The sequence below is a fragment of the Trachurus japonicus genome, chromosome 17 (assembly GCF_045865225.1).
Source record: "Trachurus japonicus isolate A0001 chromosome 17, Traja_1.0".
NCBI lineage: Eukaryota > Metazoa > Chordata > Actinopteri > Carangiformes > Carangidae > Trachurus > Trachurus japonicus.
In genome coordinates, this window is record NC_140923.1 from 5,723,965 (window position 1) to 5,737,478 (window position 13,514).

Below are 13,514 nucleotides of genomic sequence, written 5' to 3' on the forward strand. Positions count from 1 at the left end.
AACACATGGAGTGCACCTACAGCAGTGCATCAGACCCTTCGTCAAATTCATCATTAATTTGTATATTTTTCGGTTTGTCTTCAAATATGAGTATAGAGAGGTGGTGTCTGTGAACAACCAAAGTATATGGGTAGTATAGCACCATTTATATATATTTTATATTTATATCTATTCAATCGACTCAGAGTCCCCAAAAGTAGATTGAATAGATATAAGAACTCCTTTATCCCTTCCGCCATTAAAACACTAAACAATAATATGTAGCACTTAATGGCAGAACTGTAAGTTCTTTATTAATTTGACCGGTTTTTACCTACTTTTTTTTTTGTATAGTTTTATTGTTTTATTACTTTTATTATTTCACTCTTGATCATATTATTTTTTATATGCAATGTAGCACTCTAGTTTATTTATGTACTGTTGGCTTTATTCCATTGGTTTAGTTTTTCTCTATGTCGAACCACAGCGCACATAGCACTTTAACTTAAAGAGCTCCCGCTTTGATCAGTTCTATAGACTGTTTTTACTGACCTATTTGTAATAGAGTGGAAGCACCCTTCACTGTTTTGAATGCGTGTTAAAGGTGTGAAAGTATTTTGTATGGATGTCTGGTATTTGTCTTGTGTATGCAGTGGCTCCGAGCCCAAAACAAATTTCCCTTCGGGACAATAAAGTACAATCCAATCCAATCCAATCCAATTTAAAATAACTGTGATATTTACATAATTAATAATGCATGTGTTTGTGCACATGGTTGTGTTTATCAATGCATGGTCTTGTCTTACAAAGTTAAGAATAAAACTGACTGATAGCTTCTTCTTTTTTTTCAAAATTTCCACCTTGATGATATTATTATTGTGATTTTTTTTTTTTTTTGCCATGATATTCATTGAGGGAAAATCTGCTATCAAGACAGCCCAAGATTGAACACTGAAACATTACTTTTAAGTTTGCGTGGATGGGAAGAAAAAGACAAAAGAAGAATATTTCCATCTTGTGTAAAAGGTTTTTGCGAGGTAACAAAAAACAACCTGTTTTGTCCATTTGAGGACCTGTTGAAATGTTGCGACTGGAGCCAGGGGTCAAAATTGTTTCCTGAAAATGGATGTAGGGGATGGATGGATGGATGCTTCCTGGGGAAATTGCTGTTGAAATTACTACGTACAAACTTCAGCCATTACTTGTTGTGGCTATGAGTTCATGTGGAAATGTATCACCTCTCTTTGATTTACCAAAAAAAACACACAACTCAAAACAACACTGTCTTCACCAAAAGCCTGGAGGTTGCAGTTGTTTGAGGTGCAAACTGTACTAAAGACAGCCTTGTGGAGCGGCGGCGGGGAACTGGATAAACTCAGTGTCAGAGTCAAATTACTTAATCACTGCTGAGCGGTAATGATGTTTTCAGACCAATTTCACGGTAGCCACTGGGAGGAACAAGGCTGTTCACAAAGTGTGGGTGTATTTCAAATTGTAGGCATTTGTCTGCCTAGGTAATTATCCGCTGGGCACGTACTGTATTTACTTTATTTAAAACCTTTTTTACTTTCAGTCAGTCTCGATTATTCTAGTCTGAGATGACTCCCAGAGGAGTTTCCTTACCAGTCAAGTCAATTTTCTAAGACAACACTGAGACCTTCGGAGTACAGAAAAATCATTAAAGTTTGGATGTTAGTCCAACCATCCGAAAATCCATTCCTTCTTTTTAAAAAACATTTGCTCTTCCGGTACTCAAGTTGTTTTGACAATTTAAGTGAGTCTGTGTCACTTCTGAAAGAAGGAATAACATATTATTCCTCTTAGAAATGGAAGGTTGAATTCATAAACAGTAGAAGACACTCCTGTTTAAATTTAATACACTTATGGGGTTTTCATCTTCAGCCTTTTTTGGTCTGGTATGACTAATAGCTTATGGAGGCTACTTTGAAGGAGATAATACCGTCTTGCTGACATTATGGAGTCAGTCTTTTAACTTCTTGAGTCTGCTCTGCTTATTTATCAAGTTGTTAATCGTTTGCTGAAGTCAGGCATGTCCAAAGTCCGGCCCGGGGGCCAATTGCGGCCCCTGTTCAAATTCCCACCAGCCCGCAGCCTCTGTCATAAAATCAATTAGCTATATGCAGCCCGCCAGCACGTACAAAAAAAACAAAAAACACGTACATTTTATATTTCACTAGAAGACAGCAGCTGTGGCCGTACTCTATCTGCGTGACCCTTGACCCTTTCTAGCCCATTTCTAAAATACAATATAATACAATATAATATATAATATGTAATGTTTCAAATTAAACTAGATATGTTTAAGCTTCCTCAAAGTATTTTTTTTCCAGACAGACTTTTTCTTCATTTTATGTGGTCTTCAAATATGAAAAGCAGAGTGATTTTGGTAAAAACCTGTTTAGATTTATTTATATTCTATGTGAAGAAATGAAAAGAATGCCATTTGCAATAAAAAAAAATGTATTAAATAGTTAATTTGCTTTTAATGTTAATGGTTCAAAGGATGTCAGGCTGAATGGTCGGCCACCTCATCAAATCTGGCCCTTTTTGCAAAGAGTAGCAAAAAGTAGTAGCCAATAAATTAATACAGACACCACAAATATACTTTTTTTTTTTTTTTTTTAAACATAGGGAATAAAAAATGAAGCCAACATCAAAGTTCCAAAAACTACGGTACCTTAAATGGCCACCAGAGGCTGCCTGTTACAAACTCCAAAAGTGTTTTGAGTAGAAAATTGGTGAATTATTGATTTTGGGTGAAGTATCCCTTTAACCGTATAGTACAGGACTATCCAGCCTGTCACTACATTTCTTCTATAACACGTGTACCGTGGCAGTTCGATGTATATAGAAGTTAACCTCTAGCGGGCACAGTTGTATAAATATGTCTAAGCTTTTTAGTATCGGTTCATATCCAGTACAAGTTGATAGATCCTTTGTTTGGACCCAGCTTGGGCACTTTTTTAATTTAGCATTGATTTGTGGTTTGTTGGCTGGAGTGCAATGTTAGAACATGAAAGGTAGCCTACAACTGGAGCCGGTTTTTATATCCTTTAAAGCTTCGGTCAGTTTGTCCCCATTGTCACTGTTCTACCCAAATCGCACCTTTCATCTATGACGGTGACTGGGTTAACATTTCTAAACATAATTGGCTATCCCACAGTTTGAGTTCTAGATGGTTCACCACATTCCTTTATCCTGACAACTGAAATCTAAATGCAAGATGACCTCATGCTAATTCTAAACCATTTTTGGTCCTGGTAATTTTAAGGGTTTTAGAGGACCAAGGAGGGGAAACTATCACACATCCACATACGACACAATTACATATTGCATTGATTTCAAGGACACTAACCTTTAATTCAATCTAGTCTTATTCTGACAAATAAACATGTCTACTACACACTCAAACTTAATGACTTTCTTCATGCCCCCGAAAGTAAAACAAGTCCCCATAATGGGAACATAAATAATGTCCCCACAATTTGGGTAACATCTGGATCACAAACACACACACACACACACACACACACACACACACACACACACTCACGTGTTTTCCTGTCTCTATGAGGACACTTGTTGTAATAACGAACCTCGTCCTAACAGTCTAACAGGCCTTTGAAGGTGTGCCAGACATTGAGGACATGAGGATGTCCTCAATTTTCTAAGATGAAAGGGAAGGAAGGGATACACTTATTTGGTCAACAATTAGCAGTATTTTCAAAGACACACACCTTCATTTTTGTTAAGTGCTGTGGCAGCTGCATTTTATTCCAGGTCGAGGAGAGAACACTTCCCAGATTAACAATGATTGGATACTACAGTACCATACACTGATTCTTTTTCGTTCTTTCTTTTTTCACTGTGAGCCACAACATAGGTTTTATTTTGAAAGTCAGAGCAGGAAGTGCCCGTGCTTGTCGTTGTGCTCTTGACAGTGGAAGTCGGCTGCGGGAAACTGATCTCCCTGCACATTCAGCTCAGTGGAAGCGACCAGTGTGGATACAGGACATCATCGGCTGGGTTTTTCTTTTCTTCTCCTCTTCTCTTTTATTTCCATACTTCTTCTTTTTCTTCTTTTGCTTCATGGAATTAAAAAGCTGCACAGATCCTGTCACCAGCATGAACAACTCTGCAGTGGAGTTTAAATGAAGTCCAGTGCTCCTGTTTTAACCAGCGTCTCCTATACCTGAGGGTTAAAGATGAGAAGTTTGTTCTTCCTCACCTTGTGTTTCTCGACGTGTCCACTCCTGGTGAGTGTTTCCTGTTTTCTTCCGTCACGGTTAAAATTATTCCATCAAAAGAATCGAAAAACAAACCAAATCATAATGAAAATCAATTATATTCTCTAGCTGGGGATGCCAGTGTGAGAAAAACTGGATTCCTTTTAGATAAGTGTCAACACGTGTTTTCAAGGTGATAAAAGTAGGAATTCAACTGCAGACACAATGTTGAGACATCACATTTACTTTATATTGATTTTATATTGATTAATATTCACAACAATAATCTTTTAATCACGTAAACTTGACCTTTCTGGTACATAAGTGTGAGTTATTTTACTTTAAGTCATTTGATTTTCTTCTGTTTTAGTGTAAAATATCCTACAATCATGATATTATTATTTTCAGCATTATCACTTATCACACTGTCTCATCGTCTTCTTGATTTATTTGGTTTATAAAATGTCAGATAAAAGGTCGTAATAATCCATCCCAGCCCAAAGTAACATCTCCAAACGTCCTGTTTAAAGCTGAGCTGATGAGCCGATTCAGTTCTGATAATCGATTGATCACTGAAGCACAAAGTAATTTATTTGAGTATTGAGTATTTGCTGTTCTTCTGTTGTTCCATCTTGCATTTAACATCAAAAACCAAAACTGTGACAGAAATGTGTTTATTGTTGTCATTCAGATTTTACTGGTTTAATCAAAGAGTCCAAGATATTCATCATATCATTGAAGAAAAAAAAAATCTAAATGTTTACATCCCAAAGGAAAGATCATTAAAAGAACATTTTTTATTTTTACCCTATTAAATGATTTTTGACTGATTGATTAGCTGAAGTGAATTTAATCTGAGTAACTGTTACCAGAGGTGCAACTGCTCTAACAAACAAACTACACTTACTCTTACTAAAACTAATCAACCAATCAATTAACAAGAACTTTTTAAAACCATAGTCCCACAAATACAAGAAATGTAACATTCAATCTGAGGAAAAAGTTGATTTAAGGGCTAAAGGCAATCGGCAAAAAAAAAAAAAATAATAATCATTTTTGACATTTCAATCAACAATTGTCTTTCAGCAATTTTCCAAGCAATAATGCAAAACTTTTCCTTCTCCCAGCGTCTTTAATTAGAGGATATTCTGTGTTTTTTTCTGTTTTATATCATAATAAACCTGTTAAAATCTAAACTCATTTTATTGAATTGAGAAAACAAATGTAAGATTGATTAGTATCAGTTGCTATGAGCATTAAGTGATAGCTTGTTGGAATAAATATATATAAATAAATGTGAAAGGCATCTGTGTTGGCCCCTTGGCTTTTCTGTTTTCATTAATTAAGATAATTTGTGGGAAATAATCTCCCACTGTCTCCTTGTTGTTGTTGTGGATTCATCCCTCCAGCTATTATCGCACTTTTTTTTCCCCCCTCGCTCCCTCACTCATGATCATCTGCTCTTTTCCCCGTGTTGATCCTCCCCACAGGATAAACAGTGGAAGTGCTCTCTGTCTCTCTTCCCATAAGCCTCCTTTGACTAAAAGCAGACCGCCGCTGTCAAAATGTTCACGTCACCCCCCCAAAAAAGAAAAAAAGAAAAACCCCAATGTGCTTTAATTTACCTAACCTGAGAACACACCGCTGCTCCCAAGTACCCGCAGACATCCAGACGTTGCCTTTATTCCTTTAATCTCACAGTAGATTCCAGATATGGTCAATGGAGATTAATGTTCTCATAGTGTACCTGTACCTATAGATATTACACTTATACTGTTATACTTACTTTGTAAATTAGTGTCTAGCTTGGTTTTATAGGAACAGCAGATCATTTTCCATTGCGTATAATATAATAATATAAAGATGTATGGAACTTTTCCTTGTGAAAAAGTTTATCTAGTGGTCACAAAGTGTTACCTATACTGACCGCCATCGTCTCGCTTCTTCAGGAGGAACAGATTCGGGTGCATGTGTTCAGGGTTTGGAGTTTTTTTGTTTTTTTTTGTCTGAATGGGTCGGACAGCTCATTTACTGGAGTTTAATGCTCCACTTCCCTCACATTCACTGTGTCTCAGTGATAGCAGCAATATATTAAAATATTAACCTTCATCCTGCAAATTATTATGTAAAGTAATCTGATTTCACTCGGTGTTGGTGGTGGGAGAGTTTATCCACATCCTCCCACTGGGTGGTGCTGAAACAGTTGAAACAGCTGATGGATTTGTCAATTGATAAAAATAAAAAGTCAACATCAGTATTAATTCATTAAACAGAAGATTTCAGCCTCTCCGGTGTGAAGATTCATTGCTTTTCATTGATACTTGAAGAAGATTGAAGCTATTGGAAATGCTGACGGTACTTTTCACTTTTTTGGTTTTAGTTTTGCCCACATATGAATATTAATTGTTAAATTAATGAGTATTCATTTAGTTTATTTGACTGCTGACTACAGTTGCAGTATGTAATGTGATGCATATACAGTGTATGTATTTCATGCTTGTTCCCCACCGGTCCTTTCACATGCACTTAGTAAATGGGCTGTGTGGATGTGTGCTGTTAGGTGGGCGGAGGTCAAAGGTCAGTGGGATGATGAATAGACAGGTGAACATGGATACAGGCAGTGAAAACACACACACACACACACATCACATTTCACCAACAACATACAGATACAGATACACATACACACATTATGAATACATCACCCACATATAACAATAAACAAAACACACATTTAGCGACTCACTGATCTGTTATAGTGGAGGGGACAAAGCTCCTGCTGAATTTGACCCTTCTCCAGGTCGGTGACCTATAACAGCAGCCAGATGGGAGCAGCACAACAACTCTGACTGATGTATTACAGTCTATACATCACATCTGTATAGACTGTTAATGTCAGGGATAAATTAAAGGGGATAGTTCACCCAAAATTCAAATTTCACCCATTATCTACTCACCCTCATGTCGACTAAGAGCTGTGAGAATTTTCGAGTCCTCCGTTCCTTCTCTGAGGCTGTCTTTACACTGCACGGTTCAAGTGGCCCAATTCCGATTTTTTCCTCTCAAGTGGCTCAGATCGGATCTGTAACATGAACATGTAAACGGGACAAATACACATTGAATCGGATATTGCCAGATCAGATTCAGGCCCCTGTTATATGTGGAAATAAATCAGATACAAATCGGATCTCTGCCAATGCGTCTGCAGTCTAAACAGACAGATCGGATCTCTCCTGGCAATGCGTGTCATACGTCATCAATGATAATATTAATTCACGTGCTCACGCGTCTCGCTGAACCTCTGTAGCCCGTGATTGACATGTGGGGCTGAGCTGGACTACCGTGGCCAGCTGTGGCCAGCTGTAATCACTGTCACAGGCGTTACAGTGTTTAATAAACTCGCCGTCCCTGTAAATGAGGGAAACCTCAATGACCAACGAGTTAAAATAAAGGTTTAAATAAATAAAAAAATAATTTTTGTGGTGTCCGCGCGTCTGTTTTTTCCCCCCTCACTAGTTCTTGTTTTCATATAGCCACTACAGTAACATTCATTTCTATGCGGATCGATACGAGGGCAAGCGAGGGAATGCAAGATAAACACCAGATTTCAGGTTTTCCTACCGGCAAAAACTGAACCGAGCCGATATGAAATCAAGAGAGGAAAAACAGACATTGTATACAAATGTGTGAGGCTGTCCCGTCCTCACGACGTGAGCGACGGAGGATCAAACGGTGGCACAACGTCACCGTCACTCAGCTGCTCATCTCACAGCAGCTCCGCTCCACGCAGCCACTTCACTAACGTTACTTTGTAACGTTCACTTTGTAAGTGACGTGTTGGATATAAACTCTGAACACCAGACTCACCTTTGTTTAAAAATATTATATTATTACGTGACAATTTCCTGAAATCACTAGTTTATTTCCAGCGGGTTGTCACATGCAAGCACAACAGGTGTAAATGCAGATTATCAGATCTGGGTCACTTCTGATAGAACATGTAAATAGACCGTCAAAAAAATCGGATATAGGCAACAAATCGGAATTGGGCATCAAGGCCTGCAGTGTAAAGACAGCCTGAGTTACGGGGGGGTCCGCGCAGCAGTATTTGTCCATATAATGGTTGTGAATGGATACCAACTTTCTTTGTCCAAAAAGACACACCAAAAAACATCCAAATACCTCCATACTGCTCGTCTGTAATGTCCGTCTTGTATTGAAGCCCCGACATAAGAAATTGTTCCGCCGGTCAATGCAAATCACGAGAGATTTGCACTGACACAGGAAGAGCAGTGAACTGAGACACCGGGAGCTTCCGCTACAAACAAGCTTAAAATGTAGACTTATTTAATTTATTTTGGAACAATTTCTCATGTCGGGGCTTCAATACAAGAGGGACGTTACAGACGAGCAGTATGGAGGTATTTTGATGTTTTTTGGTGTGTCTTTTTGGACGTAGAAAAGTGGTATCCATTCACATTCATTATATGGACAAATACTGCTGGGCGGACCCCCCCGTAACTCAGAGAAGGAACGGAGGACTCTGAAAACTTCTCACAGCCCTTAGTCGACATGAGGGTGAGTAGATAATGAGTGAAATTTGAATTTTGGATAAACTATCCCTTTAAGAGCTCATTTGTTATGTTGTAGTCTAAGTGTGTGGACGGGCTGCCCATACATATGATGTTCATCTGTGTGAGTGTGGGCTGCAGGATGGTGCTATTTTCTGACGGGAGCATGAAGAATAAGCAAAGCAGAGCTGCTGGAAAAAAAGAAAGAAAAAAGCAGCCAACTCCAGGTCATCTGTGTTGATTCTGTCTGATATTATCTGGCAGAACAGGAGGTACCGGATTCAGGGCTGGATTCAGCCGGCGCTGGCACGTCTTTTTTTTTTTCATGATTATTATTATTATTTATAGATAACAGTGTTAATAGACATCTGGCAAAAAAATATGTGTTTTCATTCAGGAATGAAAATAGAGAAATCCTGTTTTTTTTTCCATTACCTGTGTGTTTTTGTAACCTGGAACAACAATGACAAGCCTCTGAACATTAATGGCGTTCCTGTGAAACGCAGTAGCTACTGTATTGTAGGTAGGGATAAAGCTCAAAATTGTCATGATGATCCAGCATGGTGGAAGAAAAAAATATAAATGAAATGCAGAAAAGTTAAGAATGATTCACCGCCTGAAAACTTTCAGTATTGATGGAGTTTCAGGACTTAATGCAGTTTCAATAGAGTCATTTAAAGCATCTGGGGCACCTGTTGGTAAAAATCCTGCTTCATTGTCTGCAGAGGTAAAAAAAAAAAAGAGGTGACTGACAGTCGGAGAAATTGGAGGCTTTTCTGAAAGTAAAACTCTCCTAGTTTAAATCACTGGAGCAAAAGATTTGACGAAATCTGTTTCTTTTGTAACTCAACGTTGGAGTGTAAGAAACAGAGGCATAAGTCCATTATGTGTGCCAGTCAGGACGGACAGCGGCATCCTGGAAAACCATAATAAGATCTGCAGCTCAATTATGTTTACTTTCAGATTCTGGGTCAATTTCAGATGAATTTGTGAACCGTGGTGCAGCGTTTGGTTTCCTCCCAACTGCAGCAGCAAAATGTTTTGTATTTTATACCTCTCTCTCTCGCTCTGTCTCTTTGTGTCGGTCTGTGGCGGCTAAAGTCTGAACAAAATAAACTTTAAAGCTTTGTGCAAATTGACGACAATGAAAGTTAAAATATTGTTCAGTGCCCACTGCCCACTTCTTAAAGGGATAGTAGCATTTTTTTTAAAGTGGGGTTGTATGATCTACAAATAGCCCCTAAGTACTTTAATTGCAGTAGAAGACTCTCTGCACTCCTCCCGTTAGCAACGCCAGCCCATAATAGCCCTGCCCAGAGATTTACAACATACATTGTTGTGAATGGACCCAAAGAAACGGCCTATTTTCGCGGCCTAAAAGAGGTTTTTCGTGAAAAAAAATACACAGTTCCATTGTTCGCTATAATATAATTTTTTCCAGACCTTCAAAGTGCAGTGGAAGTGGAAGATACAGGTCGCTAGCCTAGAAATCTAGACACACCCTAGCGGCAGCAAATATATTTGCTCCATAGGTGGGTCTAGAAACAAGCCATAGGAACTTTTTGAGTCTCGAACACCGTTTGTGTTCACCAATCACAGCGCTCTATCTGTGTAGAGAGTCGTTGGGCGGGCTTAACGCGATGACGACATACTTGCGACGGCGAAAAACATGACAAGATGGCTTTGGCAAAGGAATCGTTTGAATCGGCGTTGGCATCAAGAATTAAACTTGTCGTTTTCTTTAAAGTTGAGCAAGAAACTACACTGAAGTCATTCATTTCGAAGAAGGATGTATTTGGTGTTTTGCCGACGGGATATGGGAAAAGTTTAATCTACGTCATCCTGCTCTTTGCTCTGATTGGTCGTAGCGCTACCCTATTGCGTGCAGTCAATGAGTTTGAAAGACAGCTTTCATCCCGCCCCCTGGATTGAGTCTTTGCCAGACTAGACATTTTAATGATATAGTCTGGTTTGTCAGGCTAACAGGTCGCTTGATTTTCTTCCATTTTAACTCTTTAACTGGTGAAAACCAGCTCGACAACATAAAAGGTCCTGTCATTGGTTTATCACATGGATAGGTTTTGATATAAAAACACTTAAAAAAAGATCAAGAAGATCATGACAACATCTTGTTTGTATATTTTTGCACCAGATTGCACGTTTTTGCTAAAGATTTGTCCTCTTGCAATACCTTTGTGACCCACCAGTGGGCCCCAAACCACAGGTTGGGAACCAGTGCCACTAGTCTAGATAGAGTTTCCAAAAGAGTTATACACATTTGGGATTTGATTAAAGACCCCTCCAGTGTAAATGAGGCTGTTATCACCATAATAACGTCCATATGGTGTTTTTCACTACACATGAGTGAAATAATAATCAGCATCAGGACTGAGTGTTTGAGTGTTTCAACCTTGAACCAATGACAGCCTCATAATTCAGACAGCCACAGTTTCATACATCACAAATCTAAAGAGGCCATGTATGTTTTCTCTTTTAATCCACACGAAAACTTGTTTTTTTTGTTCACTGAAAAGGATTATTTCTGAAAAACTGTGGAGATTTGGGAAAACTCCAGTTTAGTGTGCGCGTATAAACTATAAAACAGAATGTGACCATATGTGATGTCAGATGTGCAGCTACGTGTATATAGAACCCCAAATTACCAACAACGTCTCCGCTCCGTTTCAGTTGCAAAGGCATTTCGATGCAATTCAAATGCATTTCAGTGCATTTTCAAATGCATTTCAACCTCTGGTCCATCTCCAGTCAATCCCAGTCTGCACAAATATGCAGCAGGTGTATTTTTCCCAAAACACGAAGCCATCACGCATCAATTCACGTTGATAAGATCGCCCCACACAGGAAATCAAAAGCACCGAGCGAGCATCCAGTAAATTTCAAACTAAAACACAATGGACAAACTTTAGATCGTAAAATCATCACTTTCACCATCAGTTGGCACAAGCTACAAATTGTCAACCAGTCAGATGGTCTGAAAGCTCACAGAACGTCATGGAGGAAGAAAAATAATAATCATGGATGTGGAAAACCACACAGAATAACGTTGAACGGTAAATCAACCTCAGAGGGGCAAAGTGGTTTACATGTTAAAAGTGGTTTACATGTTAATCTCATTTTATACACGGCTGTTATCACGATAATTTGTCATTCTCCCATGATCTCGAGTCTCCAAATGCTCTGGACTTAAGAGACGGGATCGGAGACGCAACGCATCCAGGGTTGAAGTTCAGACAGATTCAAACCTCTAAGAAAAGTATAGGAAGATGAGTTTCCAGACGCAGTTTTCTTTTTCTTTCACCATGTGAAACAGTCTGCTTGTCCCAGACTTCTGTAAAAGAAAGCGTTTTCCCCCTTATTATCATCATTATTATTATTAGCTATGGACTGTGTGAACGCCACATAAGGTCGATTATACGTCTTTTAGTCGTGAAGTTTCAAACTGTAAAACTTTAATGTTTGTGAAACTTTAATCAGAACTCAGAGCGGCTCCATTTGCATGAGCCGAGAAGCAAACCAGGTGAGGGAAAAGCTTCTAGCATGCGCTCTGGGTGAGACAGTGAAATTTAAATAAAGAGGTGGTTATCCCGCCGCACCGTCTCCAACTCTAATGCACTCACACTATCCTCAGAAAATCCACACAAGTAGACATCAAAGCTCTCAGTGTTTGACTGACAGGTGCTGTCTGGCAGGCGCTGAGCTGAAACAACCGTGAAGCAATTTAGTGATTAAAGATACAGACTGAAGATGAAAAAAAAAGAAGAAAATTCACAGGTTTCCGTTTTTGGATAATCTCTTAATGCCAATTAGGAAAATAAGGAACACAGGGAAACAGTCTGAGCGGTGTGTAGCATGTATAATCCCTTTCATGTGCTTCAGGTTAAAGCTAATTTGCTCATAACGTTCATTTATTTGCTTATCACTGCCAACGGAGAATTTCACACTGTAACTAAAATCAACTTACACATATTCTTTGAGCAGAATGAAGGAACACTATCGCCGCACACTTCTTCCACACGGCAGATGAGTTACAGAATTACAAAATTAAAGGGATAGTTCACCCAAAATTCAAATTTCACTCATTATCTACTCACCCTCATGTCGACTAAGAGCTGTGAGAAAGTTACGGGGGGGTCAGCACAGCAGTATTTGTCCATATAACGATGGTCAATGGATACCAACTTTCTTCGTCCAAAAAGACACACCAAAAAACATCCAAATACCTCCATACTGCTCGTCTGTAACGTCCCTCTTGTATTGAAGCCTCGACATGAGAAATTGTTCCGCCGGTCAGTGCAAATGACACATGAAGAGCAGTGAACCGAGACACTGGGAGCTTCCGCAACAAACAACCTTCAAATATAGACTTATTAAATTTTTTTGCATCAATACAAGAGGGACATTACAGACGAGCAGCGTGGAGGTATTTGGATGGTTTTTGGTGTGTCTTTTTGGACGAAGAAAGTTGGTATCCATTCACAGCCATTATATGGACAAATACTGCTGCGCGGACCCCCCCATAACTCAGAGGAGGAACGGAGGACTCTGAAAATTCTCACAGCTCTTAGTCGACATGAGGGTGAGTAGATAATGAGTGAAATTTGAATTTTGGGTGAACTATCCCTTTAAATCAGCCTGATCAAAGAGAAAGTCAAATAAACTATAGAGCCTGAGAATCCCCCGGAGGCCTTTATCAAAA

The 13,514-nt window shown here is 38.9% G+C and overlaps 1 protein-coding gene across 1 annotated transcript in view; it reads left to right on the forward strand.

Moving 5' to 3' along the window:
- The first annotated feature begins 3,976 nt into the window (after window positions 1-3,976).
- Window positions 3,977-13,514, forward strand: part of LOC146969862 (vasoactive intestinal polypeptide receptor 2-like) — a 104,461-nt gene continuing 94,923 nt past the window's right edge. The window contains exon 1 of the mRNA XM_085805422.1: window positions 3,977-4,256. Within this exon, the coding sequence (XP_085661548.1) occupies window positions 4,206-4,256 (51 nt within the window). The 5' untranslated portion in view covers window positions 3,977-4,205. The remainder of the gene's footprint in view (window positions 4,257-13,514) is intronic.